Genomic DNA, 13,654 nt, shown 5'->3' on the forward strand with positions numbered 1-13,654 from the left:
AAAAAAATACAGTTTGGAAACTAGAGCTAAGTTGTCTCCCTACTACGCTGACTTCAGTATGCAGAATGACAGTCACTCACAAATATCTTTGATATTTTGATTACCTCGTACCCCTGCACATCGACTCGGTACTGGTACTCCATATGTATATAGCCAAGTTATACACTCATTGTGTATCTATTATTACTTTTATTATTATGTGTTTTACTTTCTATTATCTATCTCTCTGCATTGTTGATAAGGGCCATAAGTATTTAATTTCGCTGTTAGTCCACACCTGTTGTTACGAAGCATGTGACTTGATTTGATACCGGTAGGGGCGGCAGGTAGCCTAGTGGTTAGAGCATTGGGCCAATACCTGAAAGGTTCCTGGATCTGATAAGGTAAAAACCTGTCGCTCTACCCCTGAACAAGGCAGTTAACCCACTGTTTCCCGGTAGGCCGTCATTGTAAATAAGAATTTGTTCTTAACTGACTTGCCTCGTGAAATAAAATAGATGTTTTTAGCAGCTTTTGGTCGAGCTAGCTTTAGCTTGGTACCTAGCTAGCACCAACGCAACTAGCCTGAAAACAATGACTAGATTGATTTAGCCACTTGTTGTTCTACTGAAATCGAACTTCAGTTCATGACAATAACTATCTAGCTAGACAATGAACTAAACCATCTAGTGTACACCCCTTCCAGTTTTCCATCTAGTGTACATCCCAAGTAAGTAACTGTTGTTTTGGGGCTGTGAGTACCTCTCTTGGTAGCTGTACCCTTTTGGACTTACTTTCATTTTGTACCCGAACATAATTGCTTCTGTTTTGCTGAGGTGCAGAGATAGCTTGTTGTCTATGAGCCATGCATTGATGTTAGTGAGCTCTGCACTCATTATACTCTCCAGTGTGGTTTGGTTTTTGTGAGACAACAGAAGTGCAGAGTCATCTCCAAAAAGAAACAAGTGACATGAGCAAGCATCCTTCATAGCACGCCACAGCTTATGGGTTTAGCCTCTGGAAGGCAAATCATTTACATGAACCACTTGTTCCCGCCCAACAAGTAGGACTTAGCCCATTCAAGAGTGGTACTGCCCAATCCCAGAGCCTCTAGCTTGGCAAGTAGGATGCTACGATTAACTGTATCAAAAGCCTTCTGGAGGTCAAGCAGCACAATTCCACATAAGTTACTATTATCAATCTCCTTCCTTATGTGGTCATTTAAGTATAGGGGGCATGAGTCAGTAGATTATGATTTTCTGAACCCTGACTGAAATTCAAACATGAGATTGTTTGTTGACATACTCAGAGCTGCACATGAAACACTCTCTCCAATATCTTGGTCATGACACTGAGGATAGAGACTGGCCTGTAAGTTCCCAGGGACGGTCTTACTCCCCTTCTGGTGCAAAGGATTAACTGGCCATTTTCATATCCTTTGGAAATGTACCTTGATCGAGAGAGAGGTTCTTTTTTTTATATTAAAAAATTACCCCTTTTTTTCTCCCCAATTTCGTGGTATCCAATTGGTAGAAGTTACAGTCTTGTCTCATCGCTGCAACTCCCGCACGGACTCGGGAGAGGCGAAGGTCGAGAGCCATGCGTCCTCTGAAACACAACCCAACCAAGCCGCACTGCTTCTTGACACAATGCACATCCAACCCGGAAGCCAGCCGCACCAATGTGTTGGAGGAAACACCGTACACCTAGTGACCTGGTCGACGTGCACTGCGCCCAGCCCGCCACAGGAGTCGCTAGTGCGCGACGAGACAAGGATATATTTCTTAAAGGCCTTGTTCCTTGATTCAATGGCTTCAGTGATTTCATGATTAAACCAAGGGTTGGATCTCTGCTTTACTCTAACTTGTCTAATGGGACCCACAGTGTTAACAATCCAGAAGATTTGTCCAGAGGAACCTACTCTTGAAAGCCTCCCAGGGTCCATCAATGCTCACACTAGTCAGCACAGGTGATTAGTCAACTTTACCAAGTCGCTCCCTAAACATGTCAACACTATACTTTGAGGGGCTCAGACTATTACAGTTTTAAGAAATAGATAGGGAGAGCGAGATGTAGTGTTTGAGACAGAGAGGAGAGATGGGGTGTGTCAAATTAAATCAAATTGTATTTGTCACATGCTTTTGTAAAGAACAGGTGTAAACTAACAGTGAAATATAGAAAAAATAATAACAAGAGGAATAAATACACAAATGAGTAACAATACCTTGGCTATATACACAGGGTACCTGTACCGAGTCGATGTGCAGAGGTACAAGGTAATTGAGGTAGATACACTCCCGTTAAAAAATTTTGGGTCACTTAGAAATGTCCTTGTTTTCCCTGAAAACACACATGAAATGAGTTGCAAAATTAATAGGCAATATGTCAAGAAGTTGACAAGGTTATAAATAAAGATTTTTAATTGAAATAATAATTGTGTCCTTCAAACTTTGCTTTCGTCAAATAATCCTCCATTTGCAGCAATTACAGCCTTGCAGACATTTGGCATTCTAGTTGTCAATTTGTTGAGGACTTGAGAGGGGTCTGTTTCTCAAACTAGACACTCTAATGTACTTGTCCTCTTGCTCAGTTGTGTACCGGGGCCTCTCACTCCTCTTTCTATTCTGGTTAGAGACAGTTTGTGCTGTTCTGTGAAGGGAGAAGTACACAGCGTTGTACCATATCTTCAGTTTCTTGGCAATTTCACGCATGGAATAGCCTTCATTTCTCAGAACAAGAATAGACTAATGAGTTTCAGAAGAAAGGTATTTATTTCTGGCCATTTTGAGCCTGTAATCAAACCCACAATTGCTGATGCTACAGATAATTAACTAGTCTAAAGAAAGTCAGTTTTATTGCTTCTTTAACTAGCACAACAGTTTTCAGCTGTGCTAACATAATTGCGAGAGGGTTTTCTAATGATCAATTAGCCTTTTAAAATTAGGAACTTGAATTAGCTAACACAACATGCCATTGGAACACAGGAGTGATGGTTGCTGATAATGGGCCTCTGTACGCCTATGTAGATATTCCATAAAAAAATCTGCTGTTAACAACTACAAAAGTAATTTACAACATTAACAATGTCTACACTGTATTTCTGATTAATTTGATTTGATTTTAATGGACAAAAAATGTGCTTTTCTTTCAAAAACAAGGACATTTCTAAGTGACCCCAAACTTTTGAACGGTAGAGTATATACATATAAGTAGGAGTAACGTGAGTAGGCAACAGGATAGATAACAAACAGCATCAGCAGTGTAATGTAATGAGTCAAAAGAGTAAGTGCATTGTACATGGTGATCTATGATGACGAGGATCTGATGTAATAGTCAGCCTAGAGCTCAGCAATAGGACTTATAGTATCTTATTCATAACTAACATACTGCCCACAGGGCATTTGACTACTATTCTAAGACTGAGAGTAAGAGGAATAAGAACAAACAAGAGAAAGAGAGAGGGAGAACGAGAGAAAGGCATGTTGTCCACTATATGTATAGCCATCTCGAAAACCAACAGCAAATATTGGGTGCTATAGCTAGCTAGCAAGTTGAGGCTATGGAGTTCAAATCTGAAATGACGGAAGTGGACGGAAAACACCTATACATTGGCCAAAGCCCGTACTCAGTCCCTCTCCTTACAAAGCACCAAAAACAGCTAACCATACCCAAATATTATGACCCTATGTCACCTCAACAGACTACGTACAGTAAATGAGAGAGGTAAATAATATATGATATAGAAAAAAACGGAGAGTGAGAGTAGAGAGAGAGTTATGGACTCACCCGAGCATCGTCCTCGTGACTGTCGCTGGTGTCCTCTGTCTTGTGGTGGCCGGCTGAGGAGCGAGCGTCCCTCTTGCGGCTGGTGTCTGTCCCCTCCAACTGCCTCTCCCCATCTGGAGGCAACACAGAGACAGCAGGGTCAGAGGGAGAGCCTTCATCATCATCATCATCATCATTGCCATCATCTTTGGCAGCAACATCATTGTAATTAGTAGTATCATCATAATCATCCCCATCATTACAAAATCCTCTCTATAGTTAGCAGTGTCATTATTATCATTGTCATCATCATCACCACCACCGCCATCATCATTGTCAGTATAACATTCATCATCAGTAGTCATTATCATTGGTGCCATCCTCATCATCCTCATCATCACAAGTGGCAAAAATAATGTCAAATATCTTACACAATAAGTGAGAGAGAGAGAAACAGCAGCCAGCTGAGGAAGAGAGAAAAAGGAGGGAAAGAGAGAGAAATAAAAAATAGGGACAAAAAGAGGGAGAGAAGGAGAGGTTTATCTTGTGAGGAACAGAGAAGGCTGGGCCTCTGTCATGCTGCAGATGAATTACGGGAGCTTTTTGGTGTGATGATGACTGCTGGGTTGGCCAAGGGAGACCAGGATTTAAACCCAGGGCAAGTCTACGGTAACGGAATTATACTTTGACACCGTTTTCTTTCTTTAAAATGTATGCCAAATAAAACGATTTACTTCAAAGTGTAACTAACAATACTCTATGCACAATAACTACTTTTAACAATTTCCACTAAAACTTTTGCAAAAAAAACGTATCTAGTGGAAGAACTGTGCAGATGCAAACTTTGGTGACTGAATTATAGTAAAATCTCCCTCAGGTTTTTATGCGACAATGTTTTCCAAAAACGAAATATCACGTCCGAATTAAAATTCAAAGATGTCTGCAGAAAGAACCGTGTGTCATCTATGACCTGGCACTGTGAGATATGGACATGAATGTCATTCTCCTCATGTTTCACAACTTTGGACATCACAGTGCAGCACAGCAAAGTTCAATAAAGTGCAGTAGAGTAAAGTACAGTAAAGTAGCGTATAATTCAGTACAATAGAGTACCATACAACATACTGTACCGTATTGTACTATACTCTACAGTGCTCTACTCACTGTACAGTATTGTAATGTACTATACTTGGTATTTTATTAGGATCCCCATTAGCTGTTGCGAAAGCAGCAGCTACTCTTCCTGGCGTTCACAAATGAAACAAGGCATAATGACATAATACAGAAGATTAATAGACAAGAACAGTTCAAGGACAGAACTACATTAATCTAAAAATGGCACACGTAGTCTACATACAGTGGTTGCTCCTTTAAAAGTTGTGTCATGCTGCGGCACACCTTGCGTGCTGCCGCAGAATTCTGTGGCACGTCATTAAATTGTCAGCCATTTTTTCTGTTACTGCAAGTTATTGCTAGTTTGACCACCAGAGGGCATATTTGAGAAGCATTTGATAATATTCTGTATTGTCATAACTAGAGAATTTAAAACCTTTTTTGTAATAACATAGTATATGGGATTGACTTTAAGAAATTTGGCTTAATTAATTTGATTAATATTATGGTGTTTCTATTCCAAAAAAATCAGGGTTTCCATTAGGATAGAATGGAAAATATGGAGCTGTACAAAGTGACGGTCGGGAGTAGCGTACAGGATTGGAGGATTCTAAATTGCTTGTCTTCATGAGAACTTTGTTCCAATTTTCTGTAAATCAGTGATATTTATTCCCATAGTAATTTGTTATGGATCCATATCTAAATCATCATCTGCAATTTTAAATTTGAGTATTTGTTTTATCATGATTTTATTAACGAAATGTGTTTTGTTTATTAGGCTACAATACATACTGTAGTAAACATGGGAAATTGCCTAATTCCTTACATAAGGGAGAGCAGGCCATGTTTGTACTACAGAATGTGGGGCACGTGGGAGACCAATGTTATTTCATAGTTATCTTCACTATTATTCTGTAGAAAATAAACAATGTAGAAAATAGTAAAAATAAATAAATATTGTGGAATGAGTAGGTGTGTCCAAACTTTTGACTGGTACTTGCTTAATTAATTTGATTAATATTATTGTGTTTCTATTCCATGAAAAATGAAAAACCCTCTGGGTTTCCGTCAGGATGGAACAGAAAATATGGCGCTGTACAATGTGACGCTCATAAATTCAGAGCGTTGTCAGATTGTCAGTTTGTAAATTCAGACTGTTTCACACTCCGAGCACACACTGGACGTTCGGGGCCAAGGAGTAGGGTTGATTTGAGCGTTCTGGCCTTACAACAACAGTCAAGCACCCAAGCTAACGTTGGCTAGCTTGCTAGCTACTTCCAGACACAAATGAGACCACTCTAGCAGAGCTGGTTAGACAGTTTTCGTGTAAACCAGAGCGTTGGTGACTGTAACTTTGCTCCTGGAAACAAATTATGTACGCTTTTTTGCCGACGTTTACTGACACCGGCCATATTCTTTTTACTGCTGTTTTATTTCTTTACCTACCTATTGTTCACCTAACACCTTTTTTGCACTTTTTTGCACTATTGGCTGGAGCCTGTAAGTAAGCATTTCGCTGTAATACCTGTTGTATTCGGCGCACGTTACAAATAAACTTTGATTTGATTTTAATGGGCAAAAATGTGCTTTTCTTTCGAAAACGAGGAGATTTCTAAATGACCCCAAACTTTTGAACGGTAGTGTATGTCTATGATAGGTACAGATTTGGTCCAGTCCGGTCCGTCTGTGGACGTTAACATCAAGGCCAGGGTGGACTGACCAAATTTCAACTACTTTTCAAAGTCCATGGACGTCCGGAGTCATTCGGTGCTCAGTGGGTGAAGATGCTGGTTACAGTAAATGGAAAGAGAGGAGGCTCATGGGTAGGTGTCAGTAAGAGCTGGGAGAGGTGGCAATAACTGGAGAGCGAGAGATAGAGGCAGCGAGAGAGAGAGTGGGGGAGGGGGAAGAGGGAGTGTTTTCCAGACTCAGGCTGTTATCACTCTTGGTTTGACTAGCAGACAACACAAAGACAAATAATATAGTTATGAGCTGAACATAACAATATGCCAGTGGATGCGAGGACCGTAGCAGGTGACCCAATTGTGGTTTGTGACTATTATGATTTCCCATTATAGCCATTCAATTTTAGTAATTCTATTTGATTTCTTGTTAATACCATTACCAATTTGGTAACGAAACTACGAGTTATAATCACTTAATAATGAATAAACAAAATGTATATCAGTAAAATCACTCATTGGTAGGTCTACCATTACCTCTATGAATTATTATAAGGCACAAGTCAATTTTTTTTAACTTAGAGTGTTGATATTAGTTGGCACGGGTCCTTACGTCAACATCATTGTGTTTTGATGCATTTCTGATACCTTTGAAAGGTGCATTATTATTTGTTTGTGTGTATGTTTGAATGTGTGCGTGTTTGTGCGCCAGTGTGTATACATGTGTGTGTCACCATATCACAGGGGAACCATTATGATCCCCATCTCTCCATTCTTCCTGAAAAAAAACACCAGACAAACACAATGGAAGATGGAGTACGGACCCAATTCAATTCCAATCAGTAACAGGGTTTTTAACACTATATGAAGGCTTTATTTATTTGCAGATACCAGTTACTGGACAGGCCTCAATGTGTTTCACTATATCTTCAGGTGGAGTTCACATAAAATGCCATCTATATCCTATTCAGTTCAATCTCCTTTTATTTGTATTGCACTATATAGGGTCTTATTCAGGTGCCTGTTCAGAAATGCATAACATTGCCAAGGCTTGGAGAGGGGTATAATAAAAGGGTGGTGCCTGGGTCATCGACTCCATCATAAAAATCTGAGGATAACTTTTTGTGGTCCCACAATGCAATTACTGTGAAAGTGGCTCATCACTGCACACAGAGTAGATTGGCACACTCACATACACACTCATATACACATACACACACGCATGCATGCACATACACACACACACTCACACAAATGCACATATACTCAAACTCTTATCACACTTACTCAGTAGCAATAAAATAATTCCTAAATGCTGTGTGCAAAATACAAAATATTGTATTCCTCTTTCACACAAACAAAAACACACACACGCACTGGCTGAGTGTGTGAGCTAGCAGAAGGCGCGGCAGTGATTGAATGGGAGCATGCGTGGAGAGAAAGCAGCCATAAAGCATAAATTGAGGTAATGGTTTTCCAATACGTCCTCTAAACGCTGAATGAGTGGCTGACTGGGGTTTATGTAGGGACGCCTGAGCACCAGGGAGGAGAGATGGAGTGGGGGGGGGGGGGAGTGTATTACGACTCACCCATCCTTTCTTGCATGAGAGAGAGAGAGAGAGAGAGAGAGAGAGGGAGAGAGAGAGATTTTTCACTTAGGATTCATGGTATTTTGCCTGTATTTTTCTTTTTTACCACATTCTTGCCTGCATACACTTTTTATACCTCCCATGCGCATGCCGGTTAAGAGTTGTAGTAGTCATGTGCAGATGTGGGTGGGAGTCCATTTTACTAAATCCAGTGACTATACACCATCAGAACTAAAATCCACTATGAATTTATAACACTAATAAAATAAATGTGTATGTATTTTCAAAATAATAGAATAGCATAGTTTGAGTTTCATTATGTTACATCCAAATGAATGAAATCAATGGTTCATTATTTTGTTCATTAAACAGAACATGCCTACCCGTACTGGCCAAAACCCTTTGGGCTCCCGAGTGGTGCAGCAGTCTAAGGCACTGAAGCTTATAAGAAATCCCATCCGACGAACCATCAAACAGGCAAACCGTTAATACAGCAAGTGTCTTCACTAATATTTTCAACCTGTCTCTGACTGAGTCTGTAATACCAACATGTTTCAAGCAGACCACCATAGTCCCTGCGCCCAAGAACACAAAGGTAACCTGCCTGTAGTCATGAAGTGCTTTGAAAGGCCATGGCTCACGTCAACACCATTATCCCAGAAACCCTAGACCCACTCCAATTTGTATACCACCCCAAAAGATCCACAGATCTCTATTGCACAAGAACACAAAGGTAACCTGCCTGTAGCCATGAAGCGCATTGAAAGGCTGATCATGGCTCACGTCAACACCGTTATCACAGAAACCCTAGACCCACTCAATTTGCATACCGCCCGCCCCAAAAGATCCACAGATCTCTATTGATCTGCACACTGTCCTTTCCTACCTGGACAAAGGGAACACCTATGTGAGAATGCTATTCTTTGACTGCAGCTCAGTGTTCAACACTATAGTGCCCTCAAAGCTCATCAGTAAGCTAAGAACCCTGGGACTAAACACCTCCCTCTGCTGGATCCTGGACTTCCTAACGGGCCATCCTCAGGTGGTAAGGGTAGGTAACAACACATCTGCCACGCTGACCTTCAACACGAGTGCCCCTTAGGGGTGCGTGCTCAGTCCCCTCCTGTACTCCCTGTTCACTCATAACTGCATGGTCAGTCACGACTCCTACACCATCATTAAGTTTGCCGACGACACAACAGCCTGATCACCGACAATGATGAGACAGCCTATAGGGAGGAGGTCAGAGACCTGGCCATGTGGTGCCAGGATAACAACCTCTCCCTCAAAGTGATCAAGACAAAGGAGATGATTGTGAACTACAGGAAGAGGAGGACAGAACACGCCCCCATTCCCACCAAAGGGCTGTAGTGGAGCAGGTTGAGAGCTTCAAGTTCCTTGGTGTCCACATCACCAACAAACTATTATGGTCCAAACACACCAAGACAGTCGTGAAGAGGGTACGACAAAGCCTATTCCCCCTCAGGAGACTGAATTTGGCATGGGTCCTCAGATCCTCAAAAAGGTCTACAGCTGCACCATCGAGAGCATCCTGAGTGGTTGCATCACTGCCTCGTATGGCAACTGCTCGGCCTCGGACCGCAAGGCACTACATTGTGTGTAGATGCCTGAGGATTTTTGTTTATTTAATCCATTTTAGAATAAGGCTGTAACGTAACAAAATGTGGAACAAAGTCTGGATACTTTCCGAAGGCACTGTATACGGCACATTGACCTTTAGATGCAAAACACCAGGGTTTTGTAATATCTTGTTGAAAATTCTTACAAAACATCTGTAGATTACATAAATAATGTATTACAAGGACTTGTAAACTGATACATCTTGAACATAAGGCTTTGTACTCCAAAGAAAGTCTCACCGTGACTTCAAGGATAAAGTTCATAGTTAATGAACTACAGCATACATTAACAAAGAACAAACTATAGAGGTGCATTTCTCATCCACCTCCCTTATGTAACCAAACCCTGATCTTCAAATATGTATGAGTGAACGGAGACTCTGACACACAGATCTCCCAAACTTCTTGATGCGAAGCAAATGTATACTTCAGATAGCATCTGAGACTGCAGAAAGAGAAGGTGAACAACAGATAGGGCTTGTAATCCTAAAATCCACCACGCAGCAGCCGAAGCTTTGGGATTCAAAGACCTTGCCCCATTCTCAAACTAGGCATTCACACAGAGGCTGGTGATGCTAAGTGTTTGATTTACTGAAGGAATTAATCATTGGACTGCACTGTACAGTACGTGCCCAAACTGAGCTTTACTTAACAACCTCCATAAATAGAGATGAGAGATTAAGAGCATCATTCGTACCGAAACAAGAACCAGTAAAGAATTGGGTTGTCGGTTTGACCGGATTAGTAAAATCCTTTGGGATGGAATAACATGATTGCAAAATATGAGGGGCATTGTCTCTCCATGGAAAGGGAGGGATGAAAGGAGAGGATGCACTGTGTGCAGGTCTTTATTCCAGCCTTGTGCTATTTAACACACGGATTGAACTAATGAATGAATCATCAAGCCCTTGATTGGTTGCATTCAGGTGGGTTAGTACTGGGTGGGCTCCAGGACCAGGTTTGAAGAACGTTGCTCCAACATTTAGATCAAACATCTGTGCATCCAGTTTTGTGTGTTGGAGTGTTCCGAAAGCGTTCCATCACAAAAGTTACACAAAGAGCCCGGCCTCATTCCCAAAACTGCAGAGGGATGTTCCTTGACGGGTGAAATGTGACGCAAGTGGAACGCTTTCCGCCTACAGTACATTTAACAACATTTTCATTTGGATAAACGCATTCTGATCATTTTCAGAGGAACATTCTCTTCTAACATCATAATCGACACTCCCTCAGGGACCTGGAGTGAGAACTGTCTCAGAGTTCTAAAGAGCGGTGCCGTATCTAGTTATCTGGGAAAGAAGTAGTGGAGTTAACTTGAGTCGTGAATAATGCTAGGACAGGCTCCCCGACGGGGAGGATGCAGAGGTTTGTGGGACAAATCCCACAATGAGAGAAAAAGCAACCGGAATGGGATTCCACAGACTAACTAGTTTAAACTGGTTTAATCCAAACCAAGATATGCACAAGCTCCATAAAACAAGGACACTCACATCCAAACTTTAATCCACACAGGATGAATCCTTGAGAAACACGACACGGGCTACTTGGAGTTTTGTATTAATAATTGATGTCCATTGTCATGAAAATGTGAGGGATATGCTCGTATCACAAATTAGGATTTGGATCTGTATAAATACAACAGCCCTAAAGAAAATTCATTTTCCAAGTAGCACTATCCCACTGGGCAAAAACTGGTTGAATCAACGTTGTTTTCACGTCATTTCACCCCAAAATATATGTGATGATGTTGAATCAACGTGGAAACCTGATAGGATATGCAAAAAGTCATCAACATAAGGGCATTTCACATTTTAACCAAAATCCAATGACATGGTGAAATATTTTGTTGCTTTTACATTGCATTCAAGTGACTTGACAACTCAACCAAATGTAAATCAAAACTAGATGTTGAACGGACATCTGTACCCAGTGGGATAGTGCAAGCGTGATCATGGCTGATGACATAACGGGGCAGGGGGCAAGTCGAACCGCTAGCTCCAAGATAATTGCTGAGAGAGAAGTGGCTGACCCAGTCCCTCTTCTGCGACTGGGCCTCCCCTCCTCGCCATGCTACGCCCCACCATGACAATTCTAATGAAATCATTAAGGTCCGACCGGCAGGTTAATGGGAGCCAATCGAGTGTGTGCTACACCAGCAGGCCCATCACCATGGGAACCAAGGGCAGAATAAAAAAGCACTCCGATATTACACACTGCAGTTCCAGACAGCCTAATCTGTTCCTGTCCCACGGTTCTAAAAACACCAAGGCTGGTTGGTATGGAGATAAGAGAGACAGAGCTTTGTCCTCTACGGGACAGAGATAGTGAGTTCTTTAGAGAGGGGTTTTAGGGCAAAGTCGATGACAGAAAGTATTAAGAACCACAAAAACAAAAGTCTTATCAACAGTTGATAAGGGCATACCCCGAAGAGATTCAGACAAGGATTGAGTATATAGGAAACGTTTAAGTCCTTGGCACAGCTACCTTTTATCAATGATAATATTCCGTTTGCTGGCCCTTACTGAAATGAGTCTTAGCTTATTAGCAACCCTATGAGGCTCGGGTTACTTGCATCCCTACGAGGCTCGGGTTACCATCTTCCTTGTCCAGCCTTTCACAGACATTGACAAACAGCCGGGCTAAAGTTACACTGCAAATCTGCCCCAGACAGTCATCAGTTACAGACAGTAGTCGATAGAAAGGGGAAGACAACAGAATACAAATCAAAGAGGTGTAGCATTACTAGAGCACAAAGAGAGACGAGAAGGGGTGGTTGAGCGAGAGGTGGGGAGAGAAAGTGGAGAATTGAGAGCAAATACAAGAAAGGATGGGTAAGTGAAAAAGAGAGAGGGAAGTTTGAGGTACTGAGGCAAGGGTCTAGAAAAAATGGGAAACAGGTTAATTAAATATGGAGCAATACAGTTGTGGACATTAAAACCTTATTTTTAAGAGTCCTGCTCCACGGTATAGGTTTTTGTGACCAACTACTGATAGAATATGCAAAAGTGTTGTGTTGCACACAACCTAACTTTTTAATGGCCACAACTATAGGTTATGAGAAGAAGAGACCGGGAGATACAAGCTGTTAGCGAGAGAGATAGGGAGAGACAGGGAGTTAGACAAGGAATCAGAAGTTGGGATAGCGAGGGACTACCATAGAGGATCTAAGTTATTGACACGGTTTGTCTCCTCGCATTGGGAAAACTGTCCGAGGTAACACTGACTGTGCTCCTGACTGTGCTCTGACTATGCTACTGACTGTGCTCCTGACTGTGCTCTGACTATGCTGCTGACTGTGCTCCTGACTGTGCTCTGACTGTGCTCCTGACTGTGCTCTGACTATGCTGCTGACTGTGCTTTAACTGTGCTCCTGACTGTGCTCCTGACTGTGCTCTGACTATGCTGCTGACTGTGCTCCTGACTATGCTCCTGACTGTGCTCCTGACTGTGCTCTGACTATGCTGCTGACTGTGCTCCTGACTGTGCTCTGACTATGCTCCTGACTGTGCTCCTGACTGTGCTCTGACTATGCTGCTGACTGTGCTTTAACTGTGCTGCTCTGACTGTGCTCTGACTATGCTGCTGACTGTGCCCCTGACTGTGCTCTGACTATGCTGCTGACTGTACTCCTGACTGTGCTCTGACTATGCTCCTGACTGTGCTCCTGACTGTGCTCTGACTATGCTACTGACTGTGCTCCTGACTGTGCTCTGACTATGCTGCTGACTGTCCTCCTGACTGTGCTCTGACCGTGCTCCTGACTGTGCTCTGACTATGCTGCTGACTGTGCTTTAACTGTACTCCTGACTGTGCTCCTGACTGTGCTCTGACTGTGCTCCTGACTATGCTCCTGACTGTGCTCCTGACTGTGCTCTGACTATGCTGC

The 13,654-nt window shown here is 42.1% G+C and overlaps 1 protein-coding gene across 1 annotated transcript in view; it reads right to left on the reverse strand.

Annotated features, from left to right (window-relative positions):
* The window catches only part of LOC139367905 (beta-1,4-N-acetyl-galactosaminyl transferase 4a), a 455,096-nt gene that overhangs the window by 297,972 nt on the left and 143,470 nt on the right, over positions 1-13,654 (reverse strand). Inside the window, exon 2 of the mRNA XM_071106283.1 lies at positions 3,766-3,878. Within this exon, the coding sequence (XP_070962384.1) occupies positions 3,766-3,878 (113 nt within the window). The remainder of the gene's footprint in view (positions 1-3,765; positions 3,879-13,654) is intronic.

Source organism: Oncorhynchus clarkii, chromosome 2 (assembly GCF_045791955.1).
Source record: "Oncorhynchus clarkii lewisi isolate Uvic-CL-2024 chromosome 2, UVic_Ocla_1.0, whole genome shotgun sequence".
Lineage (NCBI taxonomy): Eukaryota > Metazoa > Chordata > Actinopteri > Salmoniformes > Salmonidae > Oncorhynchus > Oncorhynchus clarkii.